This window comes from Megalops cyprinoides, chromosome 9, assembly GCF_013368585.1.
Source record: "Megalops cyprinoides isolate fMegCyp1 chromosome 9, fMegCyp1.pri, whole genome shotgun sequence".
In the NCBI taxonomy this organism is placed as follows: Eukaryota; Metazoa; Chordata; class Actinopteri; order Elopiformes; family Megalopidae; genus Megalops; species Megalops cyprinoides.
In genome coordinates this window covers 39,019,301-39,030,653 of record NC_050591.1, presented here as the reverse complement: position 1 = coordinate 39,030,653, position 11,353 = coordinate 39,019,301, and the positions used below count along the sequence as shown (strand labels likewise).

Below are 11,353 nucleotides of genomic sequence, written 5' to 3'. Positions count from 1 at the left end.
TGCTTCTGATGGATTCGTTTAGGAGTGCCAAAGCTCAACACTGACTGTCAAAGGCCACTTCAGCATTGAGCAGAATTTATGCCCCCCTGAAAATCTGATTCAGAGATTCAGAATTATAGTTTTAATTTATATTACTTAAATCATTAGATAATAACATCTACAGTACGACTGGAGGGTGTGGTGGCTGCCCCAACACTTTCTGCTGTAAAGAAATGAGATCATTCAGAGTTCCATCTTGTGGAAGAGTCATCTCAGTTCTCACTGAGTCTAATAAGTGCACAGTCTGCACATTGGAAGTGTCATTTATAAGCACTGAATCGGAAAGCTCCAAGCTGCCAGTGTCTTCACATAGAATACTCACCCTCATGCAATGTGTTCTGTTACAATAGAAAGTCCTTAATTTAAGTTTTAATCAATATAATATATTAGAAAATATTTTATTCATTACCACTTTTGTGTGTAATTCTATGTGTAAATTGTACTATATATTGTAAAATTACATATTCTTAAGTGGCAATAATTGATTTGATAATGCATACCCTTGGCATATGTCACGTGTCATATGTGTATTCATATTTTTTTTTACTTCATTAAACTGTAGGACATCTGGCTACAATCATGGTTTAGAAGCATACAGTAAATAGTTTTGATTGTATTACTTTGCTGCTGGTGTGTATTTGACATGAGAATGGTTCAGTGGATGTGCAGGATTGGAGGTGCTGCATATTCGCCCTCTCTGGTTAAATTTCAGCATATTTGCGTGCCCTGAAGAATAAGCAGGGTGTTCATCATTCAGCACATTGGTCCTCTTTGCCAGTAGCACTTTTTTGTGAAAGTTGTTGCTGTTGTATAATGTAAGGAGGAAAAGTGAAAAGGACAGAAAGCTCATTATGTAAATGCATGTGTGGGAACTCGTGACAACTTTATATTAAAGGGAGAGGCTGCCTCATGTGAATCATGTTTCTTAACAATGCAGTTTCTCTCACCATGACTGGGTTCCTAAGTGTTAAATGATATAATTTGCTGATTGGCTAATTGCTGGCATTATCTTTCACTCCTGGGTGAGATGTAAGGAATCATTAAAGATTTTTCTTTTTTTAAGTAAAGAACGTCTGTGTCACTCTGATGGTTGCAGGTGCTTTGCAGTTCTACACAGTATCTGCTTTCTGTTTGATTGTGCTGTACCTTTTGAGCATACACCAGCTGTCACGCCACAGCTTCCAGTTCAGTGAAAGTGATCTTAACCCTGCCTTTGGCTACAGCAAGAATTCCTCAGAGCTGACAGCCTGATTCGCTTCCTGATTCTGACCCTGTCTTAACTGAACTGTGGATTTCCACACTGAAGAAAAATTCTAGAGAACAAGTGCCGATATGTGTATTCATGTTCACTGTAACTGTTTATGATGAGCTTTGGCCCAGATAATTTGGTAGTAAATGACACATATAGTTGGGCTGTGCGTGTGTGTAGTAGAGTGATTATTTAACTGCACTGAGAGGCTTTTTGGCAGATTTGTAAGAGGTATCAGCTGTTTGAGTTAGAGTGGCATTGTTATAAATGTCTTGATAAAATAATCATTTGATTTTTAAACCATGTCAAATGTTATTAAATTGAATGGGAGGGTTTTTCATAACTGATGGTGGCCTGATCTGAGTATTTGACCATTTGAGGTTTTTTTTCCATTTCTGACAGGAACTGCTGATTAGGTTGTGTTTGAACCTTACAAGTTGCTGTGTAAATGTTTCACCGAAAGAGGCTTTGATTTTGATTAACGATGTGTGGGGTGATAAAACAAGCAAGGTGAGACACGTGATGGAATTATATCTTAAGACTTTATTAATTAAAATTAATAATCGAGTGGAAACAATCCTGTGTATCGGCTTTGAAACTGTATTGCATAAACATGTGTGTATTATATTTTATTAAATCTTGTAGTGTTTGCTTCAGTTTTCTTTTCTTTTTGACCTTTTACCGAAACGTGACAGAAGTGTTTTTGCTGTTTTATAGGCTGCAGCAGTGCATTAAACATTAAAGCCATTGAACACCTGGGCGCTCAGAGCCAGTTGGAAAGAGCTGGGAGGATCCAGACTTGTTCAGAGGACATGATTGCCCCTCTAGTGTTATAGTGAGAATGAAATGGTCAAAACCGCCTGTGGGCCATCCCCCTCAGGCTCTGACCACACCCACAAGAAGGGGCGGAGTGCAGGGGCCTTCCTGGGGGGGGCCTGAGGCAGGGGGGCTGGTTGCCATGGTGCTGAGCCACCTCAGAGTGCAGGCTGTTTCTCAGGGCATTAGCGTCAGCAGCACTTCTCTGACGGCCCCGCTCCCCTCTCCCAACCTGCTGCTCTCAGCTTGAAGGCTGACAGCCCTTATGAGGGAAGCAAACGCACTCATTCAGGACACAAACAGAGCAATATCCATTTTCAGTTTTTACATCTGTTAGACATGTATTTTTGTGATTTTTTTTATAGCAAAAGCTTCGTTCAGCAGGGATAATGTAGAGCCCAAATTAAACCACCACAGCAGGGAGAGGAAGGAGAGCAAGCTCTTCAGTTCTGTTCAGAGTACTTTTATTTGTAAAGCACTTTTTAATAAAGGAAATTAGTCACAAAGCAGCTTTACAGAGGTGCCAGGCCTAAACCCAAGCTCAAGCCCAGAGTTCAGAACCTGGAGCTCAGAGCTCAGAACCTGGAGCTCAGAGCTCAGAGCTCAGAACCTGGAGCTCAGAGCTCAGAGCTCAGAACCTGGAGCTCAGAGTCCAGAGCTCAGAACCTGGAGCTCACAGCCCAGAGCTCAGAACCTGGAGCTCACAGCCCAGAGCTCAGAACCTGGAGCTCAGAGCTCAGAGCTCAGAACCTGGAGCTCAGAGTCCAGAGCTCAGAACCTGGAGCTCACAGCCCAGAGCTCAGAACCTGGAGCTCAGAGCTCAGAGCTCAGAACCTGGAGCTCAGAGTCCAGAGCTCAGAACCTGGAGCTCACAGCCCAGAGCTCAGAACCTGGAGCTCAGAGCTCAGAGCTCAGAACCTGGAGCTCAGAGCTCAGAGCATGTCTGAGCTGCGCAACACACCTAAGCAGCCTCAGCTCCGCTTGTGTTGTATCTGCAGTGTAAGAAGCTCCAGCGTTCTATAGAAAGTCTGTAGACTTTTCACTGAGGTGCTGCTGTTTTCTCTCAGCAGGTTGCTGGGCCTGCTGCAATAATATAATCCTGCAGGAAGCCCTTAAGGCAGCGTTTTACAACACCATCAAGCAAAAAGAAAGAGGCAATGAAAATGTTCCCTGCTCTGTTCTTCCATGGCCTCTATCAGTACCAGCATGGTGCCTTCCTAATTTGGCTAGAGGTGGTTTGTGGCTGTTTCTCTCCATGAATTTCAAGTGCAGCAAGTGGTGAGAGGTGGGACTCTGTGTGGTCTTAAAGCCCATACTGGCAGATCTGCAAATGGTGGAGACACATTAAGGACAAAGCAAAGCCTTCCCTTCATAGGCTTTGGTCTTCTTCCATTTTGAAAATGCAGTAATAGCTAAACTGATCTTACAGCTGGCTTTATGTTTGCAGGCGTATTTTCACTTCAGTGAGCATTCATGCTGTCAGGAAGCTGCATGGACCTGCCGCCCAGAGCTTCATTCTGAGACTGTTCAGGTCAGTGAGAGACTTCCAGAGCTAAACGAAAGGCGTGTTTTCAGTGTTCAGGAGTTGGGATTCATAGCCCTGGTTCTCTGTAGCAGAGTTCTGGATTTCAAATCGAATAAAGTGGCACTTAAAGTCATAAAGTGATGCACTCCAGGCCAGCTCCTTTCCTCATGATTTCCTGAATTTGCTTGTTTAGTTTTGTATCTGTATTGTGTAAAGCAGGTCAGACCGTGTAGAAGCTGGCACAGTGCTACTTATTCACAGTACAGATGCTGGAATAGAAACTCTACTAACCTCAGATCAGCCCCAGTGATGCTGAAGTCTTTGGGTTCTTCAGTATTCCCCCTATGGGATTGATTCAGGGATACAACTCATCTTTTTCTGAAACCAAATGGCTCTTTAGCATCACAGGGGACTGCAACTCACTCTTCATGAAAAAACAACAGTAGCAACAGTACAGATTATATGTGTCTTATGAAAGAGAGCACAGGACAGGGAAGTGAACATTTTCACAGAGTCCGCATTGCCATTGCACTGATAAGATAAACTCAGTCATTTTAATAATGGTGTCACAGTCATACTGATATTACTACCACTAATAATGATGGTGCCAGTAATTATATTGGTATTTCCATTAATAACGCTTTTGGCCATATTTTCCTTCTGGTAGAACCTTGGCTTAACAAAGCTCTCAAAGGCTGATATTCAGCAAGATCAAGGGGGGTCACTGGCATGGAAAGTTGATGGGTTCGGTAAGGTTGTTATGTTCAGTAAGGTTGTTGGGTTTGGTAAGGTTGTTATGTTTGGTAAAGTTGTTGGGTTTGGATGGTGTGGTTTCTACTGATGTCTAAAGGGCCTGTTTCTACTGCCTAATATACAACTGCCAAATACAAAAACCAAGGTTGCAGACAATAAGGAAAATACAAATTTACATATATTCATTAAAGGTGTGATGTTGTCTGTAGTACAGACTGTCCCCAGAGTCAGTAACTCCTTTAGAACAGAGATTGTGCATCACTGTTACATAAACAATATCTGAATGCTGAATGAGTCAAATAAGGAGTGCAGTTCCATGCTTCTTTCAGCTTTCAGCAGCATTCTGGGCAGAGAGGCGCAGATCACTGCTTACCTTAACAAGCTTTAGCTAACAGAGGGCTTTGGTGTAAAAATGAGTGCTTATGAAGCACTGTGCTCTCTGCTCCCGCATTAGAGTTGGGCCTGAGTCAGGGAGGCCCACAGGGGCCTGACCAGCCGGGAGGGACAGGCAGTGCTCATTAAGGTGTTAAAAGGAGAATCAGTTTCAAAAGGCCCTGCTGCCACTGCTGTGCAGAGCCCTGCAGCATGAGGAGTAACCAGAGCCAGGTGTCACCCCGCCTTCCACCCCCACCCCCAGGCGTTACCCTGCCAGGGCTTCATGTTTATGGGCTTTGTGAAAAAGTGCTTACTGCAGGGATCCTGTATCAGTGGCTGGACTGGGTAACTGTAGCACAGGAAACAAACTTCAGAACACATTAGAAGCTGTTATACCGTTTCTTTTCTTTTCCCCCTTTATTTAACCTTGTTTGGAATCAGCCATTTTATAATTGGCTCATCATTTCATTTGAAATATGTTATGGTATTTCTGCCACTTTGCACCTGCTGCCCTCCCAGGCAGGTACAGAGGGCCAAGTGCTGGGATGAAAGTGTTGGGGGAGGTGGGTGTCATGTGGTCCATCAGTTTGCTTGGCTCTCCTTCTCTGGAGGCCAGAAAGGAGCAGCTTGGCCCAGCGGAGGTTCATCCCTCCCTTCCAGTCCTTAGCAGAAATATTAGTACTGTGAAAATTTTAAGCAATTCAGCTCTATAATACTACAGTATACTATTCTATACTATACCACACTGTAGAATTCAACACTAAACTAACACATGCTATGCATTGTATGCCACAATACTGTATTGTACCATGCTGAACTGTACTATACTATATACTGTGCTATTCTGTACAAAATTATACCGCATGCTGTTTTACCACACAAAACGTCACTATACTGTTGTGGGCAATACTATATTAAACTGTATGACACCATACTATACCGAACTATATTATGCAACAGCATGCAATATCATACTGCTCAGTATACAATATATACTGCAGTAGTACTACTACTACAGACACTACCAAGCCATAGCAGAACACATAAACTATAACCGATTATGCCCAGTTATACTATATTACTGTATAGTAACCTGTACTATTCTGTAGTGGTACAATTACTATAGCATTCTACAATACATTTCAGTTTACCACACTATAACTGTACCATACTATACTGCCTATATTCTACTATACAATACTACACTATACTATTCTGTTTTATACTATACTATGTAGTTTTCTTGGCTGTACTACATTTAACTGTCCCATGTTGCAATGTCCTATGCTACCCTGCATTAAATAATAAACTTGACTCTTCCATACTACAGTATACTGCAGTACATTACACTTTACAATACTGTGCTATACTATTGTTGCACTCTTTCTCTCTGCTTTCCTCCTTCTCTTTCTTTATTATCTGACCTGCAATTCATCTCCAGCCCTCTAATCCCTCTAAACCTATTTTCAGATCCAGTTTTTTGGGGGAGGTTCACAGCTTTTTTCCTCTGCATTCTTTGGATAGGTGTCAGATACTCCTCTCCTTCGCCTACCCCTACTCCCTCCCTCAACCCAGGCTGTTATTTCTCACTTTCTCCCTGCCTCATTGGACGAGGAAGAAAAGATGACTTTTACTGCGCTGCACTCAGACCTCTGTGTTTTTCTGAGCTGCTGTGCTGGCCTGAGAGCGGAGCAGCTGGCTGTTCCCACACTGTGGCCCTGTGTGCAGGAACTGAGCTCATCAAACTCAACTCTGTCTTTTAACACCAGCGGTGTGAACAGGGAAGGACTGACCACTGATCCGCACAGCCCTGCGCAGTGAGTATACTATATCAGCCATATTAGCAAGGGGGTCTATGTGTTTTACTAAAGTGAACTGACCTATCAGGCCTATAATATACATGCATATTGTTAATATTTGTATTATACTGGCATCTGACAGAATTACATGTTGAAAGGGAATGTTACTGTCCTAATGTAAATAATATCCTTATCTGAAGAAACATCTTATTTCCTCTTATATCAAACACCCTTAACATTTAAATTTGCTGTGTAATTTAGCTAAACAGGACAGTGAAATACAAATATAATGATGAGAAAAGACTTGAGGAGGCAGTGGGGAGGTGTCAGGAGAGAGGTAAGCACTCAGCACTGCAGGGTTCACCTCTCATTTTTCAACACTCAGGTAAGTAAAGGAATGCAGTTCTGGGCCAGCTTGTTATTTTTGAATATTTTAAAAGAAAAAATCACAATAACGAATTTCAAGAGAATGATTTCTGGAGCTGTGTTGTGCAAATTGATCTGCCTGTAGTCTGACAGCACAGTGGCCAGTGTGGTGAATGCAGCAAAATGCTGCAAATAGGGTTCATGCAATCAGAGCTGTGTCCTGCAGGGACAGTTTGTGTAAAAGAAGTAGAAAGTTGTTCTTGAGTTTTTGTGCTGCATATTTCTAAGCACTTCCAGCACTCAGGAATGAGCTCAAACACAGAGCACAGAGGACGTCATGTGACAGGTGGAAAGTATTATAAACATTTCTTATTGGCTTTGGCTGAGGTGATGGGGCAGAGAGGGAGGATTTCTTCCTGACTTTTGATCTCTGAGGTTTTGCTGCTTTTATTTGGAAGATTCTGCAGCCTCAGGTATGCACTGGTGGGCGTGGCTGTGAGAGGGTGTGGCTGCGGGCGGGAGTGGCTGCGGGCGGGAGTGGCTGCGGGCGGGAGTGGCTGCGGGAGGGAGTGGCTGCGGGCGGGAGTGGCTGTGAAAGTGGAGTCATACTTTCCTTCTTGTCAGTTTGCTGTCCCCTCGGCCCTTCCTGTGCTCAGTAAACTTAAACTTAAACTGGACGACGATTTCCTGAGTCTCCCTCTTGTCACTGTCAAACAGCTGTTCCAGTCCTGCTGGCTTACAGTCAGACAGAGACTGCACTAAATGTCCTGGGTACTTCCTGCCCCCAGCAACCAATCCAGGATGAGTTCATCCAACCTCAAAACCTAATCACAACCATGATGTGAAAATATGACTGTGAGCCAAACTCAGCTCTTGGGGCCAAAACCTATTACCATTCGGCATGAGCCTGGGAAACTCCATGGGAATTTCATTATTCTTTAGTGGGAAAATCCACTCTGCAGCCCAAAAGCAGGCATGCGTTTCCTCACCAAATGGCTTTACTTTCAGCATTGCATGTTTTGGCATGTTTAGTTTTTGATTGACGACATTTATGTCCTCTCCAGAGACACGCTGCCATGACCGCATTCCACGCCTGGCCCCTCTCTCTTCTCCTCATGCTGCTGATAAACTCAACCAATCAGCTTGAGGACAACAAGATTCCCAGCCTCTGCACTGGACATCCCGGTATCCCAGGATCTCCCGGGCCACATGGCAGTCCTGGTCAGCCCGGCAGAGATGGGAGAGATGGGCGAGATGCTGCTCCTGGACAGAAGGGTGAAAAAGGCGAGAGAGGAGAGCCAGGTAGAGCAGCACTTCCCCTCCACACCTGAAGCCACACCTACACCAGACTTCACCACACCTGAAAGCCCCACCTGTACCTGGCCCTGACTTACCAGAACCCCACCCATATCAGACTTCGCCTTGCCAGAAGCCCCGCCAATATCAGACCCCGCCTTGCCAGAAACCCACGCCCACATCAGACCCCGCCTTACCAGAAACTCATGCCCACATCAGACCCCGCCTTACCAGAAACCCACGCCCACATCAGACCCCGCCTTGCCAGAAACCCATGCCCACATCAGACCCCGCCTTGCCAGAAACCCATGCCCACATCAGACCCCGCCTTACCAGAAACCCATGCCCACATTAGACCCCGCCTTGCCAGAAACCCACGCCGACATCAGACCCCGCCTTGCCAGAAACTCACACCCACATCAGACCCCGCCTTGTCAGAAACCCATGCCCACATCAGACCCTGCATTGCTGGAAGCTCCGCCCACATCCAGCTTCCTCTCACCAGAAGCCCCACCCTCCCCAAGCTTTTTATTTGACAGCAAATTTCCCCAAAATCTCAAGGCCTTCCTCACTTTTTACCAGGGCAAATGGGTTAACTATTTTTTAGTGAACTATTTCCATTTTGGATTATAAAATAACAGACATGAGCACATTCACAACTATTATGGACAAGTGTTAATCATGATTGTTAACATGCATCTGTATTTACATTCTGTTCAGGCCTGTCTGGGTCATAACCGAGTGGATTCTGTTGTTTTTATTTTAAAAAAGCATTTCAAATGTAATCCAATATAAGTAAAGCCACTGTACATTGCTGTAAAACTCCATCGTTTTTAGAGAGACGGATGTCTGGTGTTGTTTTCACAGGTGTATCAGGAGCGAGGGGTGAGCCTGGGGATCAGGGGGACCCAGGTGAGAAGGGGGACAGGGGACAGCAGGGGGAGTGTGCCGTCGCCCCTAAATCGGCCTTCAGTGCCAAGCTGTCTGAGGGACACAGCATGCCGCTGCCTGCGGAGGAGGCGGTGCGCTTCGATCAGGTGCTGCTCAACGAGCAGGGGGACTACGATGCCGGCAGCGGCCGCTTCACCTGCAGAGTCCCGGGGGTCTACTACTTTGTGGTTCACGCCACTGTGTACCGTTCCAGCCTGCAGTTCGACCTGGTGAAGAACGGCCACACCACCGCGTCTTACTTCCAGTTTTACGGGAACTGGCCCAAGCCAGCCTCGCTGTCAGGTGGAACGCTGTTGCACCTGGTACCTGGGGATAAGGTGTGGGTGCACATGGCCCTGGGAGAGTACAGCGGGCTCTATTCCAGCCCCAAGACAGACAGCACCTTCACCGGCTTCCTGGTGTACTCTGACTGGAAGAATTCAGCCGTCTTCGCTTAAACAAAGCTTGAGACACAGGTAATTATTACAAACACAATAAACTGTCTTTATGAAAAGTCAGCGTGTTGAGATATATCTGTAAACAACACTGTGGCAACATGAGAGGTTAATAGTCTAATGATTGTAGTCTGTCCGTGATTAAACAGCAGCCGGTGTTCTGAGATAAAGCACTGACTTTGGCTCATATTTAACTCAGGAAACATTTTCACTCCATCAGTCAGTGCATGTATGGGTTTCTAAAAATCCACAGTTCTGTAACACACTGATTTTATGTTGTTTGAAATGTCAGACCCTGTTGCTTTTCCATGCGTCCTGTGCTGTTCTGTTTAAAGTAGGTGATGCATAAAATGCATACATTCATACATTGTACATACAGATACCCGTTTCAGTACAAGACTTCAGTATAACAGTGATAACTGCATATTTCACATAATCAAAGCTGGCGCCTCTGAAATAGAGCTTTGTTATGCTGAAGATTGTAATAATGGAAAAATGCTGGGGTTCACCCAGAGGATGAAGAGTGAAAACCCACATCTTTTATCAAAGCAGCCATTTTACTGTACTGCATCATCTGTACAAACCTGCAGACAGGGCTAGAAGGCTGAATTTAGGCTGCAGTTGGTCGAAAGTAACAGGGTCACAGACTGCCATTTCATAGCAAGCACCTGTGCCCAATATGAGGCTCACACACACTGTACACCAGACCGAGCACATTGTGTATTAGTGTAATGGTAATTTCATGACACTGTGACACACAAGAGTCGCTGCTAACTTTGAGACATGGATCCATTGCTGCCTCTGGGCCATCTGATAGCGCCTGAAATCTACAGCACAGCTGATTTAGGAAAGGAAAAGCACCTTGCACTCCTGCCAATTAAATAGTATATATCTCACATATTGTCAGCACATGTACCAGTTTCTGCATGGATCTTTAAAAGACAACAAGTAAATCTTTTCCACTGACCCCTATCTTTGTTTGAGTCATAGCAAAACATTTCCAGTGTTCATACTAAAACACTGAAGAAGCATCCATTCTCCTTTTCTCCTGATTTTGTACTGGCACCCTGTGGAGTGAGAAGTGCAGTTCTCAGCTCCCCCACAGGAGGGCACTAGTGGCTCACTCTCTGCCAGTATGCCTTCGCCTTCAGCTGTAGCTCTTTTTGGATTCTGATTCCCACCTGCTGTTATCAGAATGCAGCAGAACTGTGAGGTGCTTTATCTAGACTCCTGGATATGCAGGTGGCTGTTTGAATGAATCAAATTTCACAGTGTGCTGTTCCTGTGTGTGAACTTCCTCTGCAGCAGGAACCAGCAGTGTGGGGCTGCGGTGTGTGGGGCTGCGGTGTGTGGGGCTGCGGTGTGTGGGGCTGCGGTGTGTGGGGCTGCGGTGTGTGGGGCTGCGGTGTGTGGGGCTGCGGTGTGTGGGGCTGCGGTGTGTGGCTGTGTGGGGCTGCGGTGTGTGGGGCTGCGGTGTGTGGAGCTGCGGTGTGTGGAGCTGCGGTGTGTGGGGCTGCGGTGTGTGGAGCTGCGGTGTGTGGGGCTGCGGTGTGTGGAGCTGCGGTGTGTGGAGCTGCAGTGTGAGGCTGTGAGGGGCAGCTGTGTGGAGCTGCAGTGTGTGGGGCTGCAGTGTGTGGGGCTGTGAGGGGCAGCTGTGTGGAGCTGCGGTGTGTGGGGCTGCGGTGTGTGGAGCTGCGGTGTGTGGCTGTGAGGGGCTGGTGTGTGGAGCTGCAGTGTGTGGGGCTGCAGT

At 45.7% G+C, this 11,353-nt stretch overlaps 1 protein-coding gene across 1 annotated transcript; it reads left to right on the top strand.

Moving 5' to 3' along the window:
• The first annotated feature begins 6,460 nt into the window (after positions 1-6,460).
• Positions 6,461-9,606, top strand: LOC118783574 (complement C1q tumor necrosis factor-related protein 5-like). The gene is made up of 3 exons (XM_036537504.1): positions 6,461-6,574; positions 7,987-8,224; positions 9,086-9,606. Exons 2-3 carry the CDS (start codon positions 7,999-8,001, stop codon positions 9,604-9,606), a joined length of 747 nt encoding a protein of 248 aa, XP_036393397.1. The 5' UTR covers positions 6,461-6,574; positions 7,987-7,998.
• Positions 9,607-11,353: the final 1,747 nt, after the last annotated feature.

What these genes read in the sequence shown, in the direction of transcription:
- LOC118783574 (XM_036537504.1), top strand. Translation starts at nt 7,999, where the DNA reads ATGACCGCATTCCACGCCTGGCCCCTCTCTCTTCTCCTCATGCTGCTG. An exon ending in AGGCGAGAGAGGAGAGCCAG is followed by an intron (nt 8,225 to 9,085) that starts GTAGAGCAGCAC and finishes TTGTTTTCACAG; the next exon opens with GTGTATCAGGAGCGAGGGGT.